Source organism: Scleropages formosus, chromosome 9, assembly GCF_900964775.1.
Source record: "Scleropages formosus chromosome 9, fSclFor1.1, whole genome shotgun sequence".
Classification (NCBI taxonomy): Eukaryota; Metazoa; Chordata; class Actinopteri; order Osteoglossiformes; family Osteoglossidae; genus Scleropages; species Scleropages formosus.
The window spans coordinates 20,953,521-20,979,230 of NC_041814.1; the positions used below are offsets into that span (position 1 = coordinate 20,953,521).

The 25,710-nt window shown below is 38.4% G+C and overlaps 1 protein-coding gene across 2 annotated transcripts in view; it reads right to left on the minus strand.

Annotated features, from left to right (window-relative positions):
* Window positions 1–25,710, minus strand: part of LOC108935522 (contactin-associated protein-like 2) — a 300,803-nt gene that overhangs the window by 99,006 nt on the left and 176,087 nt on the right. For both annotated transcript variants that reach the window (XM_018754213.2, XM_029254781.1), the window contains exons 9-12: window positions 24,763–24,912; window positions 16,092–16,254; window positions 7,890–7,996; window positions 2,416–2,535 (exon numbers count right to left, since the gene is read on the minus strand). In XM_018754213.2, coding sequence (XP_018609729.1) covers window positions 2,416–2,535; window positions 7,890–7,996; window positions 16,092–16,254; window positions 24,763–24,912 — 540 coding nt within the window. The remainder of the gene's footprint in view (window positions 1–2,415; window positions 2,536–7,889; window positions 7,997–16,091; window positions 16,255–24,762; window positions 24,913–25,710) is intronic.

Below are 25,710 nucleotides of genomic sequence, written 5' to 3' on the forward strand. Positions count from 1 at the left end.
TGTTCAGATGTGGGTCCAAACTCCGATTACATTTGTGGAGTTTGTGCTTTGGCATGTGATTTAGGTCAACTGGAGACTCTAAGGTAGCCTTAATAAATGTTTCTGAGTGAATCATTGTGTGAGTATGATTGCTCTGTGATGGATTGGCATACTGTTTGGGATGTGACCTGCTTCCTGGATAAGCACCGTACCACCGTGTCCCTGCGTTGGACAGCTGGATAGTGAATGGGCAAATACTTCAGTAGTTTCAGTACTGTTTGCTGGCTAAACGAAGTTTGATTTGAAGCTTTAAGTGGGCGATTACATTAGAAAGTTCTTTTTCATGATTTCTGACACCTCGAGCTGTGACAGGCTGAAGGCGATATTAATCCTGCTTGATAATTATGATTCATTTGGATCGTCATTCAACGGAGGGCAGCGTTACAGCCAATAGAAAACCGACTTATCATATAATGTGACTCACACTGGAAGCATCCTACCGGTCAGTCACAAAGCTCTGGACACCAGCTGGACATAAATGGCTGATGAACACTTATGTTTTGGGACATTTATGGCACATTTTATTCAGTTTAATCAGGGAACTTCTTTGGTTTCTTTGGGCTGTACCTTCCACAACGGGGCTCATTTGCCGTCTTGAAGAGTAGTTTAACAGGAGGGCCGTTATTTCTTATTAGCTGATGGAGACAGTGATTCGCACAAATTCTCCAACTTGTTTCTTCTATGTTATTCATTCTGGACTGTTTAAAGAAGTGCCTGGAGAAGGGTGCAGTAATGTCCTGTCATAAATATCACTTTTGCTACTGGGACATTTCAACTTCTTTTAAATTTGCTGTCATTAAGGCCCTTATAATGACACTCAAGACAGCTGTGTTAACTATAGTCACATTTCTAAAGTACCTTTTCTTGTTACAGCTATGGAGAACTTTATAAATAATTTTTTAAACTTTTAAACTATTCTAAGCAAATGGAGTCTTGAGAAAAAGGTCTGCCTGATTGAGGCTTGAAAAACAGTACCGCCCTTGAAAGTGCAGCAAAATCATCTGAAAATGAAGGCTGACGCTAATGAACTCTCTGTTTTAGTTATTTCAGACCTCACTGCTGCTTTTGATTATGCCGATCATGTTAGTGTAATCAAATGTATAAAGAGCTGTGTGGGTCTTGGGGAAAAATGTCATTTTAAGTTTTTATCTCTCTTGTTCACTGCTAGTTGACGTGTCCTCCACTGCTAAGGCTGCTTGCATGAATTTATACAAGGGCAGGTAGGCTCACAATTTTAATAATGCCTTATGGTCTGGTTTCACAGGAATAAAACGTCCTTTACATTTATGAAAATAAGTGACTTAGATTAGTCAGTCAATGTCAGAGATAGGCATGGAGAAGCTGAGTTGTTCTTTATGATTTTCATGTTAAAATTCAGGCTGCTCAAAGATGCCTTTGGGGAAAGAAGTCCTATAAGTCCTTTTTAAGATGTCACAATATCATCTGTACTGTAATAGACTGTGGGGAGGTGCGGCGGTGCAGCGGGTTTGGCCAGGTTCTGCTCTCTGGCGGGTCTGGGGTTTGAGTCCCGCTTGGGGTGCCTTGCAAGGCCCTGGCGTGCCATCCTGAGTGTGTCCCCTCCCCCTCCAGCCTTGTGCCATGTTGCTGCGTTAGGCTCCAGTTTGCCACGAGCCTTCTCGGGACAAGCGGTTTCAGGCTCTGTGTGTGTGTGTGTGTGTGTGTGTAATAGAGTGAAAACAGAAATTTAAAAAAAAAAATTCTTAAAATGAGACTTATGCACTTACAAAAAACAATCTGTCACAAGCACAACTGATCTCCTGTAATACGTAGTGATATATATATATTTAATCTGAACACAAGGCACAATGTGATCCAATGAACTAACACATCTCGTCTGTGGTGGTCTCTTTTCACTAACTACTAATTTTCTTTTAACACAAAATTTGTCTGATTATCATGATCAATATGACCTTCTGTGTAAATGAATACAATGTATATATTGTATATAATATATCTCTAAATGCCTAAAACTGAAACAATTTCTTTATCATGAAATTAATATTAGAAGTAATTGTGACCACTGTGGAATTTTTTAAAAAAAAAAAAAATGCTTTCAGGTAAGAAAAATAAGACAAACTGATCCTGAGACCTGGATCCCAGCAGTTTGTCAGCTTCTGAATGCTTTTGAACATGGTGTTGAAGCAGACGAAGGATGGATCTATAATGTTTCAGGCTCATCACCTCTCTTGTCCTACTTATTGCTTACTGAGGTTTTACCTTCACTCATTACATCTTACATGTAACAGCAAACTGCGTGCATGTCACAGTTCTCCTGTTTATTATTACATATTTTAATACATTTGCATGCATTTGCATATACTTTCCTGGAGACAAAACACAAGCTTTGTCTCCCACCTGTCATGTTGCAGTTGACCCTGAAAGGACCAAGAGGGCCGCTCCCATCTGGATCAATCCAGTAGGTATCCGATGTCTTGCCAAGGTGCTTGTATGCCTCACAGGACTGCTCATAGATTGCTGTATAAGAAAACCAAATGGCACAATAAAAAAACAGCCTTTGTATAAGTATAAATATGATACAGTGCCTGAAAGTTTGAAATATAGTACACAGTGCTGCTTGAAAGTATATGAACCCCATAGGGATGGTCATTCTTGTATAAAATATTAAAATAAATATACACACACATATACACACACACACACACACACACACACACACACACTATCTGAAACCGCTTGTCCTGAGCGGGGTTGCAGCAAGCTGGAGCCTAACCCGGCAACACAGGGTGCAAGGCTGGAGGGGGAGGAGACACACCCAGGATGGCACGCCAGTCCGTTGCAAGGCACCCCAAACAGGACTCAAACCCCAGACCCACCAGAGAGCAGGCACAGGTCAAACCCACTGTGCCACCACACTCCCCTCTAAAATAATTTTATAAAATGAGCAAATGATTATGGTTTACATTACTGATTCCATTTCCCTACTTGGTTTAATCAATTCAGCTTGGGGTTCACTTATTTTTGCAGCTGCACTACTTCAGTTTTTCCTCTGTACACATGATTTTCTTTAAACCAACACATACAATTGATAATTACACACCTACTATGTTAGATTAAAAAGACTTCTTCTAATTAAATAACGTTTTGTAGTATAGCTAAGAGACACAAGGGGTTCGTATATTTCAAATGACACTGTATTTAAATTATGTATAATGTTAGAAATTCTACATATTAATCCATAAACAATGAAAAGTTACTAGGCTTTGCATTGTGCTGAAGGGAAAAAAGGACGAGATGCTGTAATGGACAAGATGTACCTAAATATAATTATTGAGTCATTGTACTGGTGAGAGGTGGAGCCACTGCATGAGGTAGGCAAAAATTTAATAAACAGCTACCCACTACCCACCCATGCCAGTGCAAGATAATGAAGACCAGCTGAATGTCAAGAGACAGCAAAGATGGACATTCATGGCAGCTGGTCTGAGAGAGATTTGGAAAGAGTGTTGGAAAAGAGTAGGAGGGCATCCTCCTACAGCTGGTTGACAATGGTTAATGAATTGTGAATTGTTGAGTCAATGGCCCGTGTCAACCATTAGACAATATTCGAGGTGCATAACATAGCTTATGTGAAATGTTTTTGCCACTGTTGTTTGCCACAGATTTTTTTCAGTAAGGTATGGTTTTTACATTGGAATACAAAGATACAACCAGATGGGAAAAATTTACCAAATATTTGCTAAACACAGAATATACTAATATCAAAAAAGTACCCAGCCGCCAAAATTAAAATATTTATGGATGAAGACTTAACCAGTGTAACATATTTGCATGCATTAAATATGAGAGTGGTGGAAGCTTAGACTCATGTTCACCTTGATAATCTTTTTTTTTTTTTTTTTAATACTGTAAGCCCACAAATCATGGGACAGGATGTGAAGCACAAGATAGGCCTAAGCAGATTATTTAAAACTAGCATTAACTATGCAAGGCATTACAGTGAACTTAAGCGATCTAAAGGTAGGCTGTAACACCTCTCCAATGGATACTTGTTTTCTATATTTTTCTTCTCTCAGTAGATACAAAGAAATTTTAAATGTTACTTTCAGTTAACTGTGAATGATATTGACTTAGTCACCCACATTTTACAGTTATTGTAACAAGAATAAAAGCATATGCTAACATTATTCATGTAAACTTAACAAGGACAGCTGGTAGTGTAGTGGTTAGAGGTATAACCTTTGGACCCACAGGTTCAATTGGGACCTCTGGCTGTAGTACCCTTGAGCAAAGTACTTACCCTAAAATTGCTCTAATAAAATTACCCAGCTGTATAAATGGGAGAATAATTGTAAGTTGCTTTGGATAAAAGCAATAGCTAAATTAATAAACTTTCTTTAAATTAACTTTCCTTGTGTTTTTTTATGCTACGCATATCACAGAAAGTTGCTCTACATGAAGTGATACCATGCTCGCTGACTTTACTATTGGCTGAGCTACTTTTCACTCATGGCCTTACGAACTTCATTCGGCATTTCTTTGCATACATTATAAAAATCAACTAATATTCCATTTACTGAATGTCTATGTCTAATGTTCTATGTCTGTGTAAGCAATAATCAAAGTATTTTCAGGAGAACATCTTTTAATAATAAAATGACAGCTACAGCATAAATACAAAGTAATGCTATAGATAAATATTTATGTCCACATTCAGGGGGCTACATAAGATTCTAAGCAATTACCCAAGGCCTCTAAAAACCAGACCCCAGAGGTGCCTCATAGTAATGAAGTTAAGAATACACTTTCATCACTTAGTATAAAACAGCAGAAACCATGATGTGCTGATTGTTATTGACCCTTATAACTATGTCCATGAAACTCATGATTTATGGTCATTTCATGCCTGGTTAACTACAACTCCCTTCTGTCTGGTCTTCCTGAACATGCAACTGGACTTCTTCAACTGACCCAGGGTGCAATGTCCCCTCTGCTTTCTAGCATTCTGCATGTGTGTCACTATATTCCTTGCCTCTGTTCAAGTTCAGGACCTTCTTTCTGGATGACTAAACAACAAATAGTCTGGGATCTAGATACCTCTACAACACTTAACCTCTACTCCTCACCAGGCTGCTCTGCTCAGCAATCTGCCATTTGCTACTTTCCTGTGGGAGTCCCCCTTCCAGAGCTTGTTCTTTTCCTACCATTGTCCTATACTACTCATAATACACATTACAGGTACGTAACTGCTTACTCTATTCTTTTGTATAGAAATTCCCTACCTCTTTGGACTGCACTGAATCTCTACATTAAATTAAATCTTTGGCCCTGGACTGTACACAGCAATATCTGCAGTAATTGATAATGCCCTGTGTAATTAACATAAACGCTGGCAGTGCTGTTTCGCCGGTGTTCATGCTTGCTGCACTGAACATATTACATTTTTTAAAATAATAGACATGTCAATTAGTCTGGATCAGAGCAGCAGATAAATAAAATGAAATGCCAGTTATCAAACAGTTCTGCTCACAATCATAGAGTGATCCTGGTAAGGTCATGTTACAATAATAAGAGCTAAGTATGTTTTGATGTTGGAGTTGTTCAGTGGAAAAGATAGCCAGGTATTACCTTGAGAATGCACTGATTTTTGTGGAAGGTCAGTGAGCCTCCTTTGTTGACCTTTGCTTTTTGGCACACACCCCTGTGGAACAAGTGATACTCCCTTGTTCCAAACCTCAAAGTCATTTACAGGAGCTGAGCAACAAACAAACTCCTAACATCTAATAGAACCCGAAACACACCAGGTAACACTGAGTTACTTGTAGAGGTTGCTACAAATCAATAACTAATAGCTTTCCATGAGAAAGGATCTTTGTTTTAGGCAATCTAACTAGAACAGTTTCTGTGAAAAAATGACAGCGCAAAGCTATCAAAAACACACTCGTATACACCTAACACCTAGGTTCCTCTGATTAAGCTACTCAGAAAATTCTTATAATAATTCAGTCCATAGTTTTAATCCATTAAGTGGAAAAACAGCACCTACAGTCAAGACACTAAACGGGGAAAAAAAAATAAAAATTTAGAGATGCTAGACTTTGATATTGGAATCCTTTACTATCTTTGAGGATTCCTTTCTAAGTTCTTTTTTTTCCTCCATTTGATTTTTTTTGGCATTCAAAATTTATAGATTTTTAAAGATATATATTTAAATTATTTATATTTTGCACTATATCCACAACAAACACAGTCTGTATGTACTAAATCAACAAACAAATAAAAAATTAATAAAATAAAGAAAGAGAAATTACCAGAAACTTCTGTCATAAAACCTTAGTATGCCAATTTAGGGTTTACAACGAAAGTCACCAGCTATTAGCGTGTGTTGTCTCAACAGAAGTAACTGTGTATGTACATATACTGTAACCTATATACTGTATCTGTAGGCAGATTATCTTGCAATAACTTGCTTCTTTATTTCATTGGTAAATTGTGTAATAATGCATACAAAACCTATAAAATTATACAGGCAGTGATTCTGAACAGCACTATTTTAACAGACATACCCAAATTACTACTGGAAGCCTGTGATGTATAAGTTTACTAAGATGTGCTCTGTTCAGCTCCAGCGCTCAGCCACTGGGGTGGCTCTTTAGAGTTTCCATAGCTTTATTAGTGCCATTAACATTCATTACATGTTGGGAGAATTCTATAGTCAGTACACAAACCTACTCAAGCTGCCACTTTCCAAAAAGCCTAGTCTGTTCCAAAGATTCATGTATTGTCCTACCTGTCTAATCTACAATGGCTGACAAAAATGAGGGTGGTCAACAAAAGACCTTGATCCATCATTCTAGACGACTCCCTTTCACTGGTCGCAAGTCCATCTGAGGGGCTGCTGACACGATCCAATTCTTTTGAATCAATGACCATTAATGAGTTCCAGACCCGTGTGTGATGGTCTGAACTTCAAATGTTACCTGTCTAGGTAAAAATAGAGTGTAATGAATTGGTTGGATCAGACCAAGGCTTGAGCCTGTGTCCTTAACAAATATCAGCATACATTGTACCTGACAATGGCTTGTTACGGTAAAGACCAAAGCTCCCAATTATTCAAGCTTTTTTTGACTCTAGGGAGTGACATCATGGTGCAAATATTCCACTGCAGTCACTTTCCCCCACTAACACCTCCTGTAGCAACTGAAATTCTTCAGTAAGCCTTGCCTCAGGTATCCTTGGAATTCATATACATCACTCCCATAATTAGAGAATGAATACTCTCTAGGAAAGACTCAGACAGCTGAGTTAGTCACACGGTATGACCTCTTACTCAAATCATGTAAAAGTCAAGGTCACTACAAGGAAGTCATAGTAGTGATGCTAAAAATATTCCAGTTGATAACAAAAATGTGTACTTGTCCAAAGTACATTGAGCATAGAGGGTGTGGTGGTGCAGTGGGTCTGGCCTGTGCCTGCTCTCTGGTGGGTCTGGGGTTTGAGTCCCGTTTGGGGGGGCCTTGTGACGGACTAGTCTCCCGTCCTGGGTCTGTTCCCTCCCCCTCCAGCCTTGCGCCCTGTGCTGCCGGGTTATGCTCCGGCTCGCTGCGACCCCGCTTGGGACGAGCAGTTTCAGTCAGCGTGTGTGTGTGCGCATTGAGCATTGCAGTTTTTGTAACAAACTTAAATGCATAGCAACAGTGACAAAAACATGGAGGAGAATACAAAATAAATCTAAAGGCAGGGAAGCAGCACAACAAATAAGCAACAAAGGAGCACATGTGTCTCAGAAGATGCCAGTGCATGTAGTTGTCAAAGGAATAAATAGAATGTTAAAGACCCAGCACATGCCAGTGCTGCGCTAATGCACTCACAGGTATGACACGTTGCTCCAGAGTATCCAGTTCCATCACAGGTGCAGCTGAAACTGTCCCAGGTCTGGGTACATCTGCCGCCATGCTCGCAGTGGTTGGGCATACACCTGGAGATACAACACACAGCAGGGGAATTACACAAGTTGCTGAATGCTGAAAATTGCACAAGATGCTAATTTTGTACCAGCTGAAACAACCAGGCTGTTCAAAGCTCAGAGCAACAAAAGAGAAAATCACCACATTTCATGTAAATTATTGCACATTTTTTTTCTACAAACTTCATGTAAATTGGATATCTTTTGAGCAACAGTTGAATTTAACCTGATATAACAACATTTGTTCCTGAGATCCCATTCTCAAAAGGAAATATTTAACCATGGTAATTGCATTAAAACACTTTCATTGGGTAGCAGATGCTTTCGAATTACCAATTCCCACTGCCTCAGGTTGCTTATAAGTTTTGTGCCAAAAATATCTCTTTAGTATACCTCTAGTCCGCTAATGGTGCTGCTCTTAGCTAAAGAGCCTAAAAACATCATCAGTCAAACTGTAGCACAGATTGTGCAAAGGGGACTTATGATTACCGCATTGGATGTGGTTCAGTGAAAGAGCTCTCACACACATCTGATGGAGAAACTCCATTTATGGGACTATCATGAAAATGCAGCCAAAGAAAGATACAAGAACTTGTATTTAGTTATGATCTGTGTGTTCTGTATGATCAGATTATTTCCTGAAACAAACAATGTAAGGGATCTAGTCTTTCTTGTCTCTGTCCTTTTACAGCTGTCCGTAACCCCTCCTGATGGGACTTCTCCATTACAGTTCAAATACCATATTCCATACAACAGAGAAAGCCATAGTTTCTGCTTCAAAGCCTGTTTTCACTCAGTTCTACTCAGTCCACAGCTCCCTTGATGCCCTTTCTTGTGTTTCATTGTTTTTCCTCCTGTACCAAAGATCCATTCGTGACTTCTGACATCATTTTGCCAAGAAAGGGTACCTAGACATTTTTATGTGCCAGTCAAGGCAACATACCCAAAAAGTAGAAATATTCTGTATACATTTATCCTGGAAATACAGACATTTCAAAGAGCTATAATGTGTTAAAGCAGCTGAAATCTTACATGCCAGATGCCATTTGTCAGGTAGCTGTAGCAGTGCTCTGGCAGCATGAGCCATGTTGACTGTTAAATGGCAACTCCAAGTGCACATTGAAGCCGTTTGTAACATTTATCAATATTCGTAACTCACGGAAAAAGCCGTTTTTCATTTATATTTTTCTGCTGTCACCTACATATGTTAATCTCAGAGAGTAAAACTTTATGTTCATTTTCACTTTTGCCAGCTTATGTACCCAGGGATATCTTGTACACTTCGATATTTCTGGATGATGGAATCCATTACTTGTTCTGCATATAACAAAATAGGTTTTATGACTGTGAAGGGGAAAAAATGTCTGAGGTGAAAGATTTTGATTTAAGGATCAGGTCCCTGTGGGTTTGGCTACCTATGGAAAATTTCCATAGGTAGACGGAGATTGAATATGAATTGAATAAGACTTACCTTTTCTGAGATTTTACAGACAATAAGAAGTATCCCTTCCTCACATCCTGATATTTGGAACTTAACAAAACAAAAACATGGGTACATGCATAACTCTGCCTTTACTCAAGTTTTAACAGGAAGAAGCATTTTTATGCTCCCTGTGTGACATTTCTCTGCCAAACCTTGCTTTCAATCTTAAAGACTATTATTTGTGGCCTGGCTTCTTCACCACTTTATTGCGAACTAGAGTAAAGGTCATTTCTATAACTTGCATTCACTAGAACTTTCAGGTAATTTCTGGAACTTGCATGCCAGACAATTTTACTCTGGTGGTACGCAATTTTATTTTTTTTCCTTATACAGTTTTAGACATCAACGGGAAATGGAAAAAATAATCTCCAAAAAAATTCAAATACCACTTGCATACTAAGACTCTAGACAGAACAAAATATGGTATCTGACAAGAAAAGGAATTTCAGAAAATGAAAAATAGTGGTGGCTAACCAAATAGACACAAAAATAGATCTCAATTCAATACTGTAGGCGTTTCCGAAAACCTGAACTCTGCTGTTGCAACTATGTCAGTCAAACACCCAAACATCAATTTACAGACAAGCATATTTCCCACTTGGGAAATATTGGTGGACTTGGAAAATGAAAAATGACTTTAGATTTCCATCAAACAAAAAAGTAATTCTCACATGAAAAATGATGAAGGCTCGGTGTAAAATAATATTAAAAAATACACATCTCATGATACCTATGGAATTTGTGTAATTGCCTAATATAGTATCATTTTAAAAAAGCAAAAATTGAACACTATAAACTTTGTTGGTCAATTTTTGATTTAGAAATTAGTTTCGATCCACTTGATTCTCTAGTCTGTTGTTATTTTGACGTTGTGCGCAATTACTAACAGTAGATAACAGTAGTCAAATAATTAACATGTACAAGAGTCATAAATTAATAATTGCATTGTGCATTTTTTAATTTAAATTTTCCCAATATGATTAAAGAATCAATATGGCAATCCTTTCATTCACCAGCTGCAAAGCCGATGGATAATTACTGTTCTTCAAGTAGTTTTTGCATAGGTACAAGAAAAGATCAGTACTTTTAAAGTACAAAGAATCTCTGTATCACCATGTCAATGTATGAGCAAAGCTCTAATTAAACATGCAATGTTAAAACAATTAATAGATTCACTGGCTTCATATCAAACATAATTAGGAGGTGTAAGCTTCAAATATGAATGCATTTAAGAAAGTTTTCAGCAGCAAAATCTGAAAATGGTAACATTCTACAGCACATTCATGAAATAACTGCACTGATTGAATTACATGTCTCTCTGATACCTTAAAAACTTATCTATCACATGAAGGAAAAAAACTGAACAAAATAAAACTGTACTGATACTCATTAGTGGACAAGGAATATGTACTGATTTTAAATTTCCTAATAAAATGTTTCTGTAGAGTATTGTGTATGTCAGACATCCATTTGTTTCACTTTTCAAACTTTCTTGGGTGATTTTTCTGACCATCTGTGAGTGACTCTCAATGTTACGGCACGAATGTTTACCCTGAGAACTTCCTTGGAGTCTTGTCTTCCTTCGTAGACTGGGAACACGTAGGTCAGGCCAGTTGGCAAGAGAAGTTTGTTCAAGTCAAATATTGATGATGACTGCTTTGCAAAAGGTCAATTCTGTTTCTTGTCCTGCATCCAGTGTGTTTGATGTTACAGAGTTTGATATCCTCTGGGGCAATTAAAAATAGCTATCTCACAGACGCATTTTTCGTATTATTTCAAATAAAGAATGCATTCATTTCCACATCAGAGTTATGCTTAGATAGCCATAATAAATCAAACTGGAGTTTGTGATTAGGCCTATACAATGTAAATATACGTGCTCTGGATGACCCTACTTTTTTCTGCAAGTTCACCACACATCAATATATGCCAAGTGTATTGGCATACCAATACCCAAGGCTGGTGGGCTGCAGCAGCCGCTGTGCAGTGATGGAGGCTTTCTGAAATGCAGACGTCCCCTTCAGTCATCTGCAAGGCCAACGGGCAGGGCTTAATTATCCCTTCGCCAGTCTGACTGAATGTAGGAGTGTGTCTGCGTTACCAGCATGCCTGGGCACTGCGGAGGAGGAGGAAATGTATGATCGAAAGCCGGGGGAGGGAGGCGACCTGACGCCAGGCCCTGTCTGCTCTGCCTGTTTACACTGCGAGCGAGGCCTTGGTAATGGGAAGTGACAGTTATATAATGCAGCTATTATGGAAAATAAAAAGTGATAATGTTGACTTAAAATGTTCACAAAAGATTAGCCCTGTGGGGGTGATAGGGATGACATGCCAAACCTGGGTTCCTGGGGAGATGGGCAGAGAAAAGAGGAATCCTCTCCCTCGATGTACCTCCTAAGCTTTCTAAAGCTGTCTTATCTTACATGCAGATTTGAACCCCCTGTGATTTGACTAAAAAACTCCCTCTCATACAATATGTTTCATATTGTGTGAATTTTTTGCATGAGGTGTGGTTTTTTCATTTAACTATAGCAGTTCAGCGTTGGGTAAGACTATGATATTACAGGGAGCAGCTAATGAGAAAGGGATTCACACACGTATGCTGAAACCGCTCGTCTTAAGTAGGGTTGCAGTGAACCGGAGCCTAACCCAGCAACACAGGACAGAAGGGACACACCCAGGATGGGATGCCAGTCCATCACATATGTATTTGGACTGTTGGAGATAACCAGACACCCAGAGGAAACATAAATGAACACAAGAACAAGTAAACTCCCCACAGAGTATGCTGGATTCAAACCCACAGTCCAGTTGCTACGAGGCACCAGCGCTACCCATTGTGCCACCCTGCCACACTCACATAAATCCATCCAGTTTCAATAAACGCTTCTCCTGAGTAGGGTTGCGCTGAACTGGAGCCTATTCAGGAAGCTTTGGGCACAAGGCTGAGGGGGCTACATCCTAGATGGGATGACAATCCATCGCAGGGTAGTCACACACACACACACACACACACACACACACACACACACACACACACACACACACACACACACTATGAGCAACTTAGTGTCACCAATCCACCTGAACTGCATGTCTTTGGGCAGTGACAGGAAACCAGAGCACCCGGAGGAAACCCACACAGACACAGGGAGAACATACAAACTCCACACAGACTGAGTGAGCATCAAACCCACGTTCTCCCGCACTACCCAGGCACTGTGAAGTGGCAGCACCACTCAGTGTGCTACCATACAACCCCAAAACATAAATGTCAAAATAATTCCAAATGCCCATGTATTCTCCTGGTCTCCTGGGCTCCTTGATATAGACAGGGAATTCTGGGAGGAGAAGCTGTGGCACTCACTGAAGTGTAATTGAGTGTGTCAGAGATCAGCAAGAAAAGGTACAGGCCCACAGTGCAAGAACAAGCACAGCACCACTACCTGAAATCCATACGATGAGTAAAAGGTGGATGTGTTCATTCCAGCACCTGGAAACACATTCTGTGCTGGAAAAACCTAACCTGACTCGAGAAAAGGATAGTGGCAGGAGCAGGGGCCCTCTTCTCTGGACTCCATATGGATTATCCCATTACTTGCCTGTCCCACTTAACGTTCAAAGTGTTGGGGACCGTGCTTGGGAACAGCACAGCAGCAGTGGTGAGAAAGAAGCAAAAGGTATTCCTGGAGCTTTAGTTGCAGAAGACGAAGAATTTATTTGGGTTGGCATGCATTGATTTCAATAATACCTCAATAATGATGCATATTGGTTTTATGTTTTACAACCGTTTGGACATCTTAGTGACCTTCTCGGTTTTCCAGCCCGATACATGCTCTGAGTCTGTAAGATCCAAAACAGATTACACAACACATATATTCCCCTACATATAGATATTTTTTAACCCTTTCACAAGGTTGCCTCATAGCTTACAGTACCTTATAGATCAGGTGCCAGAACACAGTATAAAAGTGCGGTACCCCTCTCCCACTGACTGGGAAGAGCATTTGGGTAGGCTCCGGTTTCCCGTGACCCCGTATGGGACAAGCGGTTCTGAAATGAAAATGTTCTGGTGTTGTTGAGAGTGATGTCCAAGCCACACAAACATACGGAAACATGACAGGGCTCTGTCTTCTACTTCTGCCAAGGCTGTGCAAACCTTGGCTGCTGACCAAAAAAGTATGATAAAGTTCCAGGGCCTAGCAGAGTATATCATACAAAACTATGCAGACATTTCTGGCAGGCTGTTGAGCAGACAAGCTACACACCGGTCCATTTATTACATACTTTCTATTTTATACTCATGTCATGTTGTTTGTTTCCTCTCACCAATATACCATGCAGCCAGAAAGTACATCAAGGTCATCACAACTGATTTCTTTGCTACCACCATCACAACTTCTTACAGCAGAGCTACACATGCACTAGTCCAGTCCCTTGGTGCAACCAGCTGCCTACACATTTCTGTGTGTATCTGCATAGAATAATTACTGCAATGCAGTGAAAATATTTTTCACAAAACCTTGTCATTCAACTGTCTCATCCAAAGCCTTTTGTGATATCCTTATATGTGGAATTTTACAATTTGTTAATCAAAGCAGTTCATTTATTTTTATCTACCCTTAACTAGCACTGCATTATTCACTCTTAAAATCTTTGTTTTTAATATTATTATACATTGTTGTTTTTGTTGCTATTTTATAAACAAATCATTGTCCAGGTGTTGAGGTCAGAGAAGATGTGTCCCTTTACTGATTGTAAATGGCTGATGGCTATTTGTCACACTGGCAGTTATGAGCTGGTCATGGGAGGCTGGTGTTGACTAGGTCAGCTCACAGGCAGCCAACACGCATCTTAGGAGAATCCCTGCAGAGCGCTGGCAAGACAACCGGAGCAGCTCAGTGCTGGATCCCTGCGTCCCTGGAACACTGCGTCATTTGTACAGTAACATATGACATGGCTCATACACTCAATCATACAGCACCCTTGGTAACATAAGTCATCCTGCACCAAGGATGAGTGCCAGTGAATTGGTGTTGAGTATTAACTCAAAACTGGGCCCTTTGCTCAGCAGTGAAAAAGCTGCTGTAGAAGGAGCACAACTGCATGTCATGTGTTTCAATAACTGCTTCGTTTTGTGAATCTTCCCTTCTGGAACAATTGAATAATTCAGTAGATAAATGCAACCAAGTCCTTCACTGCAGAATATTTTCTACTCCTGCTGCTGATGCTCAAGTTCATGAATACTGTAAATCATGCTCATCCACTCTATGACTGCTGTAAATAACAGACAGAGCATCTAGGAGGGATCCCATTTTAAAAAAAATGCCCGCTTGCATCTTCCAGGGTCATTTAACAGATGTTCACGGCATAGAGTATTCTGATTTCAATTAAAAGTTTCATCAGAAGTTTTAAACCCAACATCTGTGACACAAAATAAGGACAGTCCAACTTTGCCGGGCTTTGCTTTTCTTGCATTAACCATCATGATAACTCAACTTTAAGCGTGGTGGGAAAGCATGCACCAAAGGGCATGGAGCAAACAAAATTAGCATCAACAATAAACTGCTTCCCTGGCGTGGGGTGCGTTTATTCCCATCCAAGCAAAACTTTAATAGCTATTAAAACATTGTAAAATCTAATTGAACACAACAGGACGAATTAAGCAGTTATTGAATTACTTAAAGCACCTAATTAGGGATAAATAAATACAAGCTGTTACCCTCCCCTTTTCTTGGTTTGTTGTTGAGGGAACTAGATGCTGTAGTTTGGATGGCATAATCATGGATGAATACACCGGTGTTGTTCAAACGTGCCTCGAACAGATGCTGTCTATTAAAAAAAACAAAGAACACAAATTGGGCTTCTTTTTCGAGTGGTTTTTAATAATAGTTTTATTTAAAAAAAGAGACTGACAAAATAAAGTTTCCATTCGAGCAATTCGAGGAAGAAACGAGAAAATGAGCCCTATTCAATTATTCATGAGACAATGGAAACAAGACTGTGTTTGTGAACTGCGACTGCATTCATTATTTGCTGCTTCCCATTCAATTCATAGCAGGAGGTGCCTGTTGTGTCTTTTTGGATTTAGCTAAAAGTGCGTGGCCATTTGAAGTGTAAGTTAATCCCACGATTTTGTTCACGAAAAATCTCAGTGAATTTAAAGCACCTCTGATGCCTCTTGTTTATTGTGTTTCAGCACACGTGTAGCTGATCAGTGCCTAACGGTACAAGATGGGCATGAGCACATGTGCACCCACACGAACGCACACAAACAGCATGTTAATTAATCTCTTAGGTTTAACAATGGGCCTGTTTTACATATGGTTTTCGACACAGCGAATAAGCTGCTGTTGGCACTGCACTGAAGTTTCACTATTCTCCTGCTACAGCTGGATTTGACATGGTTGTGCACTGGAGCCCAGCAGGATCACTACAGTGCAAAGAGACAGTAGATCCAGGGAGACCAGGCAGAGTTCCAGTGAAACCTGCCCCAGGCAATGTCCCCATATTTAGCCCACATTTCCCCTTTAGAGTGCCCTCCCAATCCTTGAGTGGGCTTTGTCTACCAGCCAGCTCATACAGACTGTCCAGAGGGGCTGTCAGAAGGGTTTGGCGGGCTACCTGTCTATGATGGCACACATGTCCAGGCTGACATTCTCAAAGGATCCCAGTTTGCCCTGCTCCACGGCATGCAGGTCGGCCAGCTGGTCATCCACATGGATCAGCTGCATGCAGCCCTGGAAGGACCGCTGTATGGGTGCTGGTCCAGTGTGCCGAAAGTAACCTGCAAGGGGGGGGTAAAGGTGAAAGGTGAACCATGAATACATTCTCAGCTCTACACTTTGATCAGAGATCTAAATTCATGTATTTATTTATCTTCAATAAATCAAAATTGTTGCTTTGGGACTACATCAAAAAAAAAAAAAAAAAAAAAAAAAACACCATTTAAATATGATTTAAAACATTTAAATATCCCAAGGAGTGCTGCTGCAGGTAATTTCTACCAGCATCCATTCGGTTCTGTAAGGAATCCCCACGCTGCTGGGGTATTGACCTCTGAATGAGTGCTACTGGATTACTATATTTCATCTACCAAATTTGTATGTAACTATATTTAAATATTTTTTTCTTCATGTTTTATTTCAGTCATTCTGGTGTTTCTATCTCCGTCACTATATTTTTTTTCCCGTGAACACGTTGTATCTTGTAAACTGTGTGCTGATGCAGCCTACTTCAGTTCCTCTCTGGGATTAAAAAAGTTTTCATTCATTAATTAATTACTTAATTGTTGTAAATAGGTGTCTTGCAATGATCAATCCATTTTCTCCATATATGAGTATCTCAAAAAGTAAATTTATGTGCAATAAAACAATTTTATTCAGAAGGAAGTTTTGGTTCCTTTTTGAATAACTTCTCATTGTATTCTCAATGATCAGTCATCTTGTCAGGAATGAAGGATCTTCTATTCAGCCATAAGCTTACTGACTTGTTAAAAAGCATGATAGCAACTTCCCATCACAAAGTCTAAGCTAGTACAGTAAGTATGCAAAAGTACTCTGAACTGACTGCACAGTAAAAGAAGACATAAATAAGCAGGCGATGAGTCACAGTGTCTAGTAATCTTCTACATAAATAAGTAGGCATCTATTACACATTAAATACAACACTGGGTAAAATATATGTCAGAGTCTGTACAGCCTTCAGTAATGACCCTTATGAACGCTTCAGTGACTGGAATTACATCAAATCACAAAGACAGCTCAAAACTCCCATGAAATTAACCAACTGATAACATTAGCGGGAAAGCAATTGCATCATCTGCTCTCTACATAATTTTGGGAGGAGAGAAGTTCCTCCACTTGGAACATCTGCCCTTTCCTTCTCCCAGGCTTGTCCAGGTGCCTATGTACGTCCTCATCCCAGGGCAGGGATGGAAACAACCTGGCAGAATTCCAGTGTCCTATCAGTGTATCCTCTGGGAAGGCTCACCTTGAAAGGAGAACATCTGCTTGGAACACTCAGAGGTTCAACAAAAGCAGTCATAGACTGATGTCTGCACAGCTGCTAGGAACTAAAAACTTCAGTTCCTGGGCTGCTACCAGGGGTCCGAGTGATTGATAAAGGGTAACACTGGAAGACAGAGCCCTGCACAGATGAATTTTAGAAAGTGCGTCTCCCCCTCTTTTCTAATCTCTGAGCACCTCTACTTGGTTGTCCTCATACTCAGTCTCCCACACGCACACACACACACATGCGCACACTTATACACATACAGTGTGGTACCTCTGAGAAAGACTGCTGTCAGATTAATGAACACTTGTTCTTAATGCATAATTCATAATGAGCTGAATTCACGGAATTCCCATTGGAACTTCTTTTCTCTGGTGAAACATTTAGCTCCATCAATAGCAACAACACAAATGTCTAAATATTTTAGTTTGCTTTGTTTTGAATTTTAGCTTCGTAGTGCACGTGTTATAATTGTGTGATGTTAACATTGCAGTGGTGTCTGTACAGCTTTAGTGTGCTGCACTCAGTCATTCATCAATATAATGCATAATTATAATGGTCATTTTTTGGGCAACAACTAGTTAATGAAAGTTTCATGATTCCCTTTGAACATTTTTTTTTTTTTTTTAATGAAAGAACATCAGAAAATGAAGTATGAGTTATTATTATGAACTAAAAGTAATGTCACAGGTAGCTTCAGTGATAAGACAGAGGTTTATTCTATGATTTATCATCATTAACAATTACCATTCCATGTCTGGGTGTTATTAGAACCTGACAGATACCGCTTTTTTGTGATTTGTGGGGGAAAAAAAAAAAAAAAAAAAAACTAAGGGAATCAAATATTCCATAACTAACCAAGAAAAGAAATCAGCGAGGCATACATATAAAAAACAAATCACAAATATAACCCATGGTTTGTATCATTAAATAAAGGCATATGCTCTTCCAATCAACTCTGTCCATATGAAAGTCAAGTCCGAGCCTTTACCTTACACAGAACTTTGAATTCCACTGTGTGAGTCAAGGAAAGGCAAAGAAAAGTGCATATATGCTTGCAAGTCTGTGAAAGATGTAATATAATGAGCATAAAGATTAATGCAGAAGGGGACTGGGTTCCACCGAGGGGAGGAATCAGAATGTATGGTGTCAGAGTTAATAACAAGGCGGTTTTGAACACTGGGACCTCATTTGCTCCTTTGAATGTCTGAACTAATGTAACAATCCCACAGCGTTTTCAGTACGTGCATTGTTTTGAATGCGCATGACCCGCTTTTCCTTTTTTTTCTTTCAGCATCTCAGATATTTTCAAGGTAAACTTTTGACATTGCCTTTACCAGCAAATGAAAAATTATCATAAAAAAATGAGGTCCCACACTTCAGCTGTACTTGGTACATATCACATCCATCTTTGTCTGACGTTGACAGGTAGGTTTTATCTTCTACTTTTCAACTCAGTTGTTCCTTGGGGAGCAATGCCACATTACAATCCATTTTACACTGCTGTCCTTCATCACCTAAATACTGCTCTCATTCTGTATTGTGCAGTGCTTGACCTTGCTAAACTGGGGTGCTGAGATTAAACGCAAATCACTTGCTCTGACATCTCTGACCTCAATTTTGGTTGGAAATACCAATATTAATAGTCAGTCTGAAAACCACATACTGGCTGTAATGGTGTAAAGAAGAAACTTGGCATTTACAGAAAGTGCACACAGGAATATACCTTTGTAAAGCTGTGAATTACACCTTTGCTGTGCTCAATAACAACACATAATAAAAACAAATACAACAATGTCACAGTATTTCTTAATTATTGCATCATGCAGAAGGGAGGATTTTCACTAAAAAGTGAAAGCCATTTAGTTGGCTTAATGTTTTCTTGATAACAGTGTGGTTAAGCACAAGGAAAGGAAAATCTTAATCTCCATTTTAGCTTTCCAGGCCATACCTCTGACAAAGTTCTCTAGACAATGAGCGCTCTGATCTAAAAACTCGTGTCACGTCTAACGATTGACAACTAAGCAATCACATCAGCCAGTTGTGTGCTACCAAGCCTCCGGCTAGCTTCTCATGTGGGGTTCTGTCATGCAGATGACTTTTGGGGCATAAAGACACCAGGTGCCATTTCCCAAAAAGATCTGAAAGGGAGACTCATGCCATCCTGAGTTCATGCTTGAGCAGTTCATTGCCATTTGTCTCTTGAGATGAAATGGAGGTGAGAGTACCCTATTTGTTACAGACAATCTTCCTACAATATCTTTGTTTCCAAATAGTAAAGCATAAGCCTATAGTACCATTTCTCCAAGGTATTCCCTCCAAGTCCTGCCCTGCTAAACATCCGCTCCACATCAAGACAAAAAAGAAAAGTAGGATGCTATTCCCAATATTTCACTTGAAATAACCTACATGTACAACTACATTTTTTACCTGCTAAATATCTGCCTTTATTAAATCCCTCTTGATCCTGGTGGATTGCTGTCGGCAATAATGACTAAAGCCTGGCTGGAGATACCTTTGCCCTCAGTACTCAGGTTAATCAATTAGAAAGGTCTTAAATGACCACATAATGTTAAGACTCCAAGCCTTCGAACACCAAACCCTCAAATAGCTTTACAATGAATGACCACATATATTCCCAAAACCTCCGCACATAAAGAATCTTCACAAATATCAAAAATGGGTGCAATTTTCCTGCAAATCTATCTAAAGTCAATAATAAAGCGGTAACCATGAGATTTAATTTGTCTAAGATCTATAAATGGTTTTACTATTCCACCCAGTTTTATATGCTCTCATGTTCTCAATTGCTTTCAGTAAAGTTAAGAGTTTCACGGTGGAAGAGAAGAAATTAATTTAGCCCTTATGTGACTTCATTTTTGAGGTGTGTAACTTCTAAAATAATTCTTGAAAAGCATATTTCATCTGGTTTGGCATAGTTTAACTTGTTTCAAATAATTTTTTCCTGCAATCTCCATGTTCATGTAGAAAAAAAAATGCCATGGTTCACCGTTACACAAAAATTTAATTTAAATAACATCACTGACGATTATGGCTGTCCATTATAGCAGTTCTTCAGTTCATTTATCTTTTCTGGAGTTTTACTGCCTGGTGAATCTGACAGCTTCCATACTTTTTGCATGAAAAGAATGCTGTATGAGGTACTTTTTCAAATAGCCGTACAAAGTTAACAATTTCACTTCTAAAGGCCCTGAAAGTTTGTTTCAGTTAGATTTTCTGTAATATAGAGTTGAGCAGATTCTACAATCTGCATGTCTCAACAGTTTTATAATTCGTGAAGAGAATGTTGATAACTTTCAATCGTCTGATTAATCATCACCTTAGAGATCAGAAAAGAAATTCTGGAATTTAGTCATCAACCTGTTATAAAAATCAAACAGTGACCAGACAAACTAATTTCCAGTAATATAACCATAACTACTTTAAAAGTAACTATTCATAAACTATCAATGTTCTGCACTGCTGCAAAATTTCCAAAGAATTTTGACTTAATGAAAAATACAAATACTGTATAATTTAAAAGGCATCAAATAAAAATGAAATCAAGAATGTTTTTAATTTAGAAGTTTTGCTTTCTATAAATTGCTGTAGAAGAAAAAAAAAAAAAAACAGGCACCATGTTTTTAGTTTAAGTGGAATTATCTAAAATTTAATCCATGATATTGTCCCTTTTTTGTGAGAACTAGTAATGGATTTCTATGTTGAGATGTCGACCTATAAAATTAAAAGCATTGCTTTTTTCTAGCAGAAACCATGCCACATGTTTTTTTCCTGCAGTGGAAATAAACTGCATCTATCTTCTTTTGCTTTTGAGTTTTTCTTTTTTTCATTTAATTGCATAACAAAACCCACATATGTTCCATGAAACCAATTTCATCTCCTTCATTATAATTTAAGAAAAGCTGCTGGACATACATACAGACTTTACACAGGCTAGATGAGAGTAAATCAAAGTATTCTTTTTTATAATTGTTCCTTAAAGTACTTCTAAATGTCAAAAAGATGTAATGAACAAAAGCATAAACACAAAATTGATATAAAAATATACACATATAAATATGTACTAGATATAAATACAAAAATATTATGATACATTATTTCACATATATAATACACACTGTGATATTAAGCTACATTTTGCTCCCACTCCTTATTGTCCATTATTATTCAAATACACATTTTTCATGCATGGCTATGATTATTATCCTGTTAAAAATAATTGTATCATAGTTAAGAACAGGGGTGATATGTGTTATTTTCAGTTGATGGGAAGAATGAAAAAGTTATATAATATTATTATACAGTTATTACAATATCAATTATAAATACAAAATATTATTGTAATTACATATTAATTCTTATTTTGTCTGGATGGTGTAATGTCCATCTTACTACACTAAATATGAAGCCAAAAAATCAGATAAGATTTTTAAAAACTTGGCAATGTATCAGCGGTTAAGTAATGACCATTATATAACAGAATGATCTGTTTATTCGACCTGCACTGATATGAAATAAATGTTACCATAGCAACGTACCACAAATCATTAATCTTAAAATGTCTGTCTGAAGTGATGAATCTGGTTCAAAATTTCTGTTTTACAACATTTCCTGATTTAGATCAGTTTCAAAAAAGCATGATAGCCTTCTGTCCGTCTCTGTAGTATTGTACCATTACACAGAGTAACAGCACAATGAAACTTAAATCAGAAAACATTATGATGTCCTACATTATACATTTTAGTGCTCTGCATTTTAAAAATCCATTTGTACTACAAAGTAATCCATTTCACTCCAGTGCGTAGGTGTGGTTGGTGTATGTATGCATCCATACCATACACCTGAAAACATAAATCTGAAATATGGATGAAGTGATGCCATATGAGATCAGCTTACATGACAGGTGGGAATGACTGCAGCCATAACAAGTCCCTTTTCATTATACTCTCAAGGCTTACAATTTGTTCCAGCAATGACTTGTGGTGACCTGTCTGTGACTGTGGCGGGAACCTGCACAGCATGGGTTCACATGATTACACTTACACAGTACTACGTCAGATGTGCATCCAACCATGCCTGAGATCAGACCTCTTATCACCCTCAAGCCAAGCATCTCAGCTTCACCGTTACTGCCATTATACATTATACTTTGAGACTCTCCAAGGCTACCAATGTTGTTACGACTGGGAATAAACTGTAATGCCTGACATACTGTTTCACATCAATAAGTTAATGCTTTGGGCAAGACGTGTGCTACTATAGCAATATGACGAATGTGAGAATTGACGTGAAATCTGTGTTCATGTGTGGGTTAGACAGGTGTCATTACTTATTCAGCTGATGTTTTTCTCCAAAGTGACTTACAATGCTCGGTTTGTATTCCTAAATACTGATTTACCCATTTATATAGCTGGGCAATTTTTATTGGAGCAGTTAGAGGTAAGCACTTTTGCTCAAGGGTACTACAGCGAGAGTAAGGATTCCATCAGCGGTCTTTGGAGTGTAATATGACAGCTGCAATCACTGTGCTACCTTCTGTCCCCATGCCATTTTTGAGTCTGTACCTGCAGTCAAACAGGAGGCAAAAGCAACAGTCAAGAACACAGAAGAAGAATCCTCTGCATGAGGGAATCTCAGTGACAGAAGTGTACTTGTTGATAATTATGGTTTGTACAGCACATTCATTACAAGTGAACGAAGAGGAGGGAGAGTATCTTGTGACCTCATTTTATGAGTATCATCTATCCATAAGCATGCTGCCCGCAACCAACCTCTGCTGTCATTTGACTCTTTAGATGATAAGCAGGTCCCATAAAGCTTCGAGGTACACTATCACTCAGAATTAGCAGGCAGCTGGACTGACTGCAGTCTATTACAGGATGGGTCAGTTCGCATTACAAACAACTCCTGAGATGCTCCACCTGTCTGGCGCTTATTCAAATCACTGCACACTCCTCAGATCTCCAGCTGAGGGCAGGGTGACTGTTAGAATATTCGGGAGAAAACAACTTGTTTGTCAGTCTTGCTCATTGGCAGGGGAACCAATGGACGAAACCCCCCTTATGTATGTCACAAGAATTTCATGGACAAAAAGAAGCATAGCAGTTAAAAACATGAACCCATAGGCTGTAGGTTTGCCACTCGCTCCCTAATATTGCTGCAGTAAAAATACTCAGCCATATAAATGAGTCAAAAACTGGAAGTCACTTTCAAAAGTATCAGTGAAGTTGTAGATCTAATATTATTTGTTTCCCAATATTGTGCAGTTAAGAAGTGTTAGCAAAATCTGACTTATGTTTACAAAAGCAGGTCCTGTTTCTGTTGTTGCCTAAAATAAATATTTACACAAAATTTAGTTATTATATTCTTTAGCAGTTCAATAGAAAAATCTGACGGAAAACATTTCTCATAACAGACAGAGTGCACACTTGCAAAGGGTAGCTCAGGAATAATAACAGTAACTGATGTCTCTGTAGCGGGAGATAATTGTGTGTAATAATGTGGAGTAAGTGGGCCAAGAAGGCTGGAACACAGATGATGCACGAGATTCGGCATCTTTAATAAAGTAGAACAAACACAAGAAAAACCTTGAGCAGAATACTAAGAGCAACAGTAGCCAGTGCATTAGAAAGCCTTTAAAGAAAAAAAATTACACAGTCCAGCTATCAGAGGTTCAGTTAAATGCATCATGGTGTTAAAATCCAAAGCAGAATGCTCTGCTTTGATGCATATATGTATTTAATGCATATTACTATTACACCTCAAGATTCTTGGTTGCATTTTTATATAAAAACAGCTTCATTTCTCAACACCTTCAGTTGAAAAGGAAGACAAGTGAATTGAAATGAATGATTTTTTTTGAGAAAATTATGTCAATATTTTGCCGTTAGATAATGAAATATACATATTTTTTCCCGCTCCTGTGGTTCCACTTGAGCCAGCAGTATCATACTCAGCTTTAAGTGTTTTTACAACCTACTCTGCACCTAGTTCAATTGGCTGAAATAAGTAAAGTTTCTGTCCTGTTTATACTGATATGCTTATTCAAAATATAGCAAAAAGCAAGATCATGAGTTTCAGAATCATGATCTTAGTTGTACAGCTGTAATGTTAAGATATGCTTACTATTTTTTGTTTTTATTTAAAAATGAATAAATTTGCTAATTCACTTTGCCTGCCTTACTGAAAATACTTCCAATCAAATCCTATTCTATTTGGAATAAGAATCCAAAACATTGAAGATGAAACAGCCTTAAAGTACCTCCAAAGTAGTATGAGTCTCCTGTCTTGATCTGTATGGGTGTGTTGGTCCTCACCGCAGAAGCCTCATCACCATCAATCGTTAGCATTGCAAAGTTCTCCTTGGCCAAGAAGCGCACATCATGCCACTGTCCATCATGCAGTCCTGAACCTGCCGAGCAAACATTCAGGAAAAGAAACTGTAAAATTCATGTTTGAAGGGAACAAATAAAGTATGAAAATTGTGCACAGTATTTCTTAATAACAAGAACAAAAAAAACCCACTATTTTTACACCACTATTTTCAACTCCATGCAAATGAGGATACAACTTGAAAATGTAATTTTCTATGCATGGCAGTCATTGACAAATGCAGGAAAACTGTGACTGTTCTTCACAATTGAAACTAATTATCCTAAGCACAATGATGGTGAACCAGAGCATATTCTGGAAGACAATATGGAAATTGGATATCTACAATATATATTTACAATATGGAATATTGACCTGCTTGCAACAGTATTTGTGAGTCCTTTCAAATTTAATTCTTTCTCATTTTTTTAAATCTCAGATAATTTGCTGTTTAGCTGTATTTTTGTTAATTTGAATGAAAAGGGGATGGATGGATGAAAATAAAAATACGATAAAATAGAAATAACAAATTTGTTGTTACTGAAGACCGTATATTATTTAAAAATTGTACAGAATATATTTATAACACATATATAATATATCATCTATTCGTTATATATTATGGATTATATTTTAATAATCCATAATATATAAAGAATATATGATAGCACTTTTTTACAAAACAACTTACAGCATTTAAGTTATTTAACAGAGCTGAATATTTTTACTGGAGGAATTTAATTAGTATATTCCTGAATGGCACTATAGCAGGAGCTAGGAGTATTGGTCAACTCAACAACCTTCAAGCCAGTGACATACAGGCAGAGACAATACACCA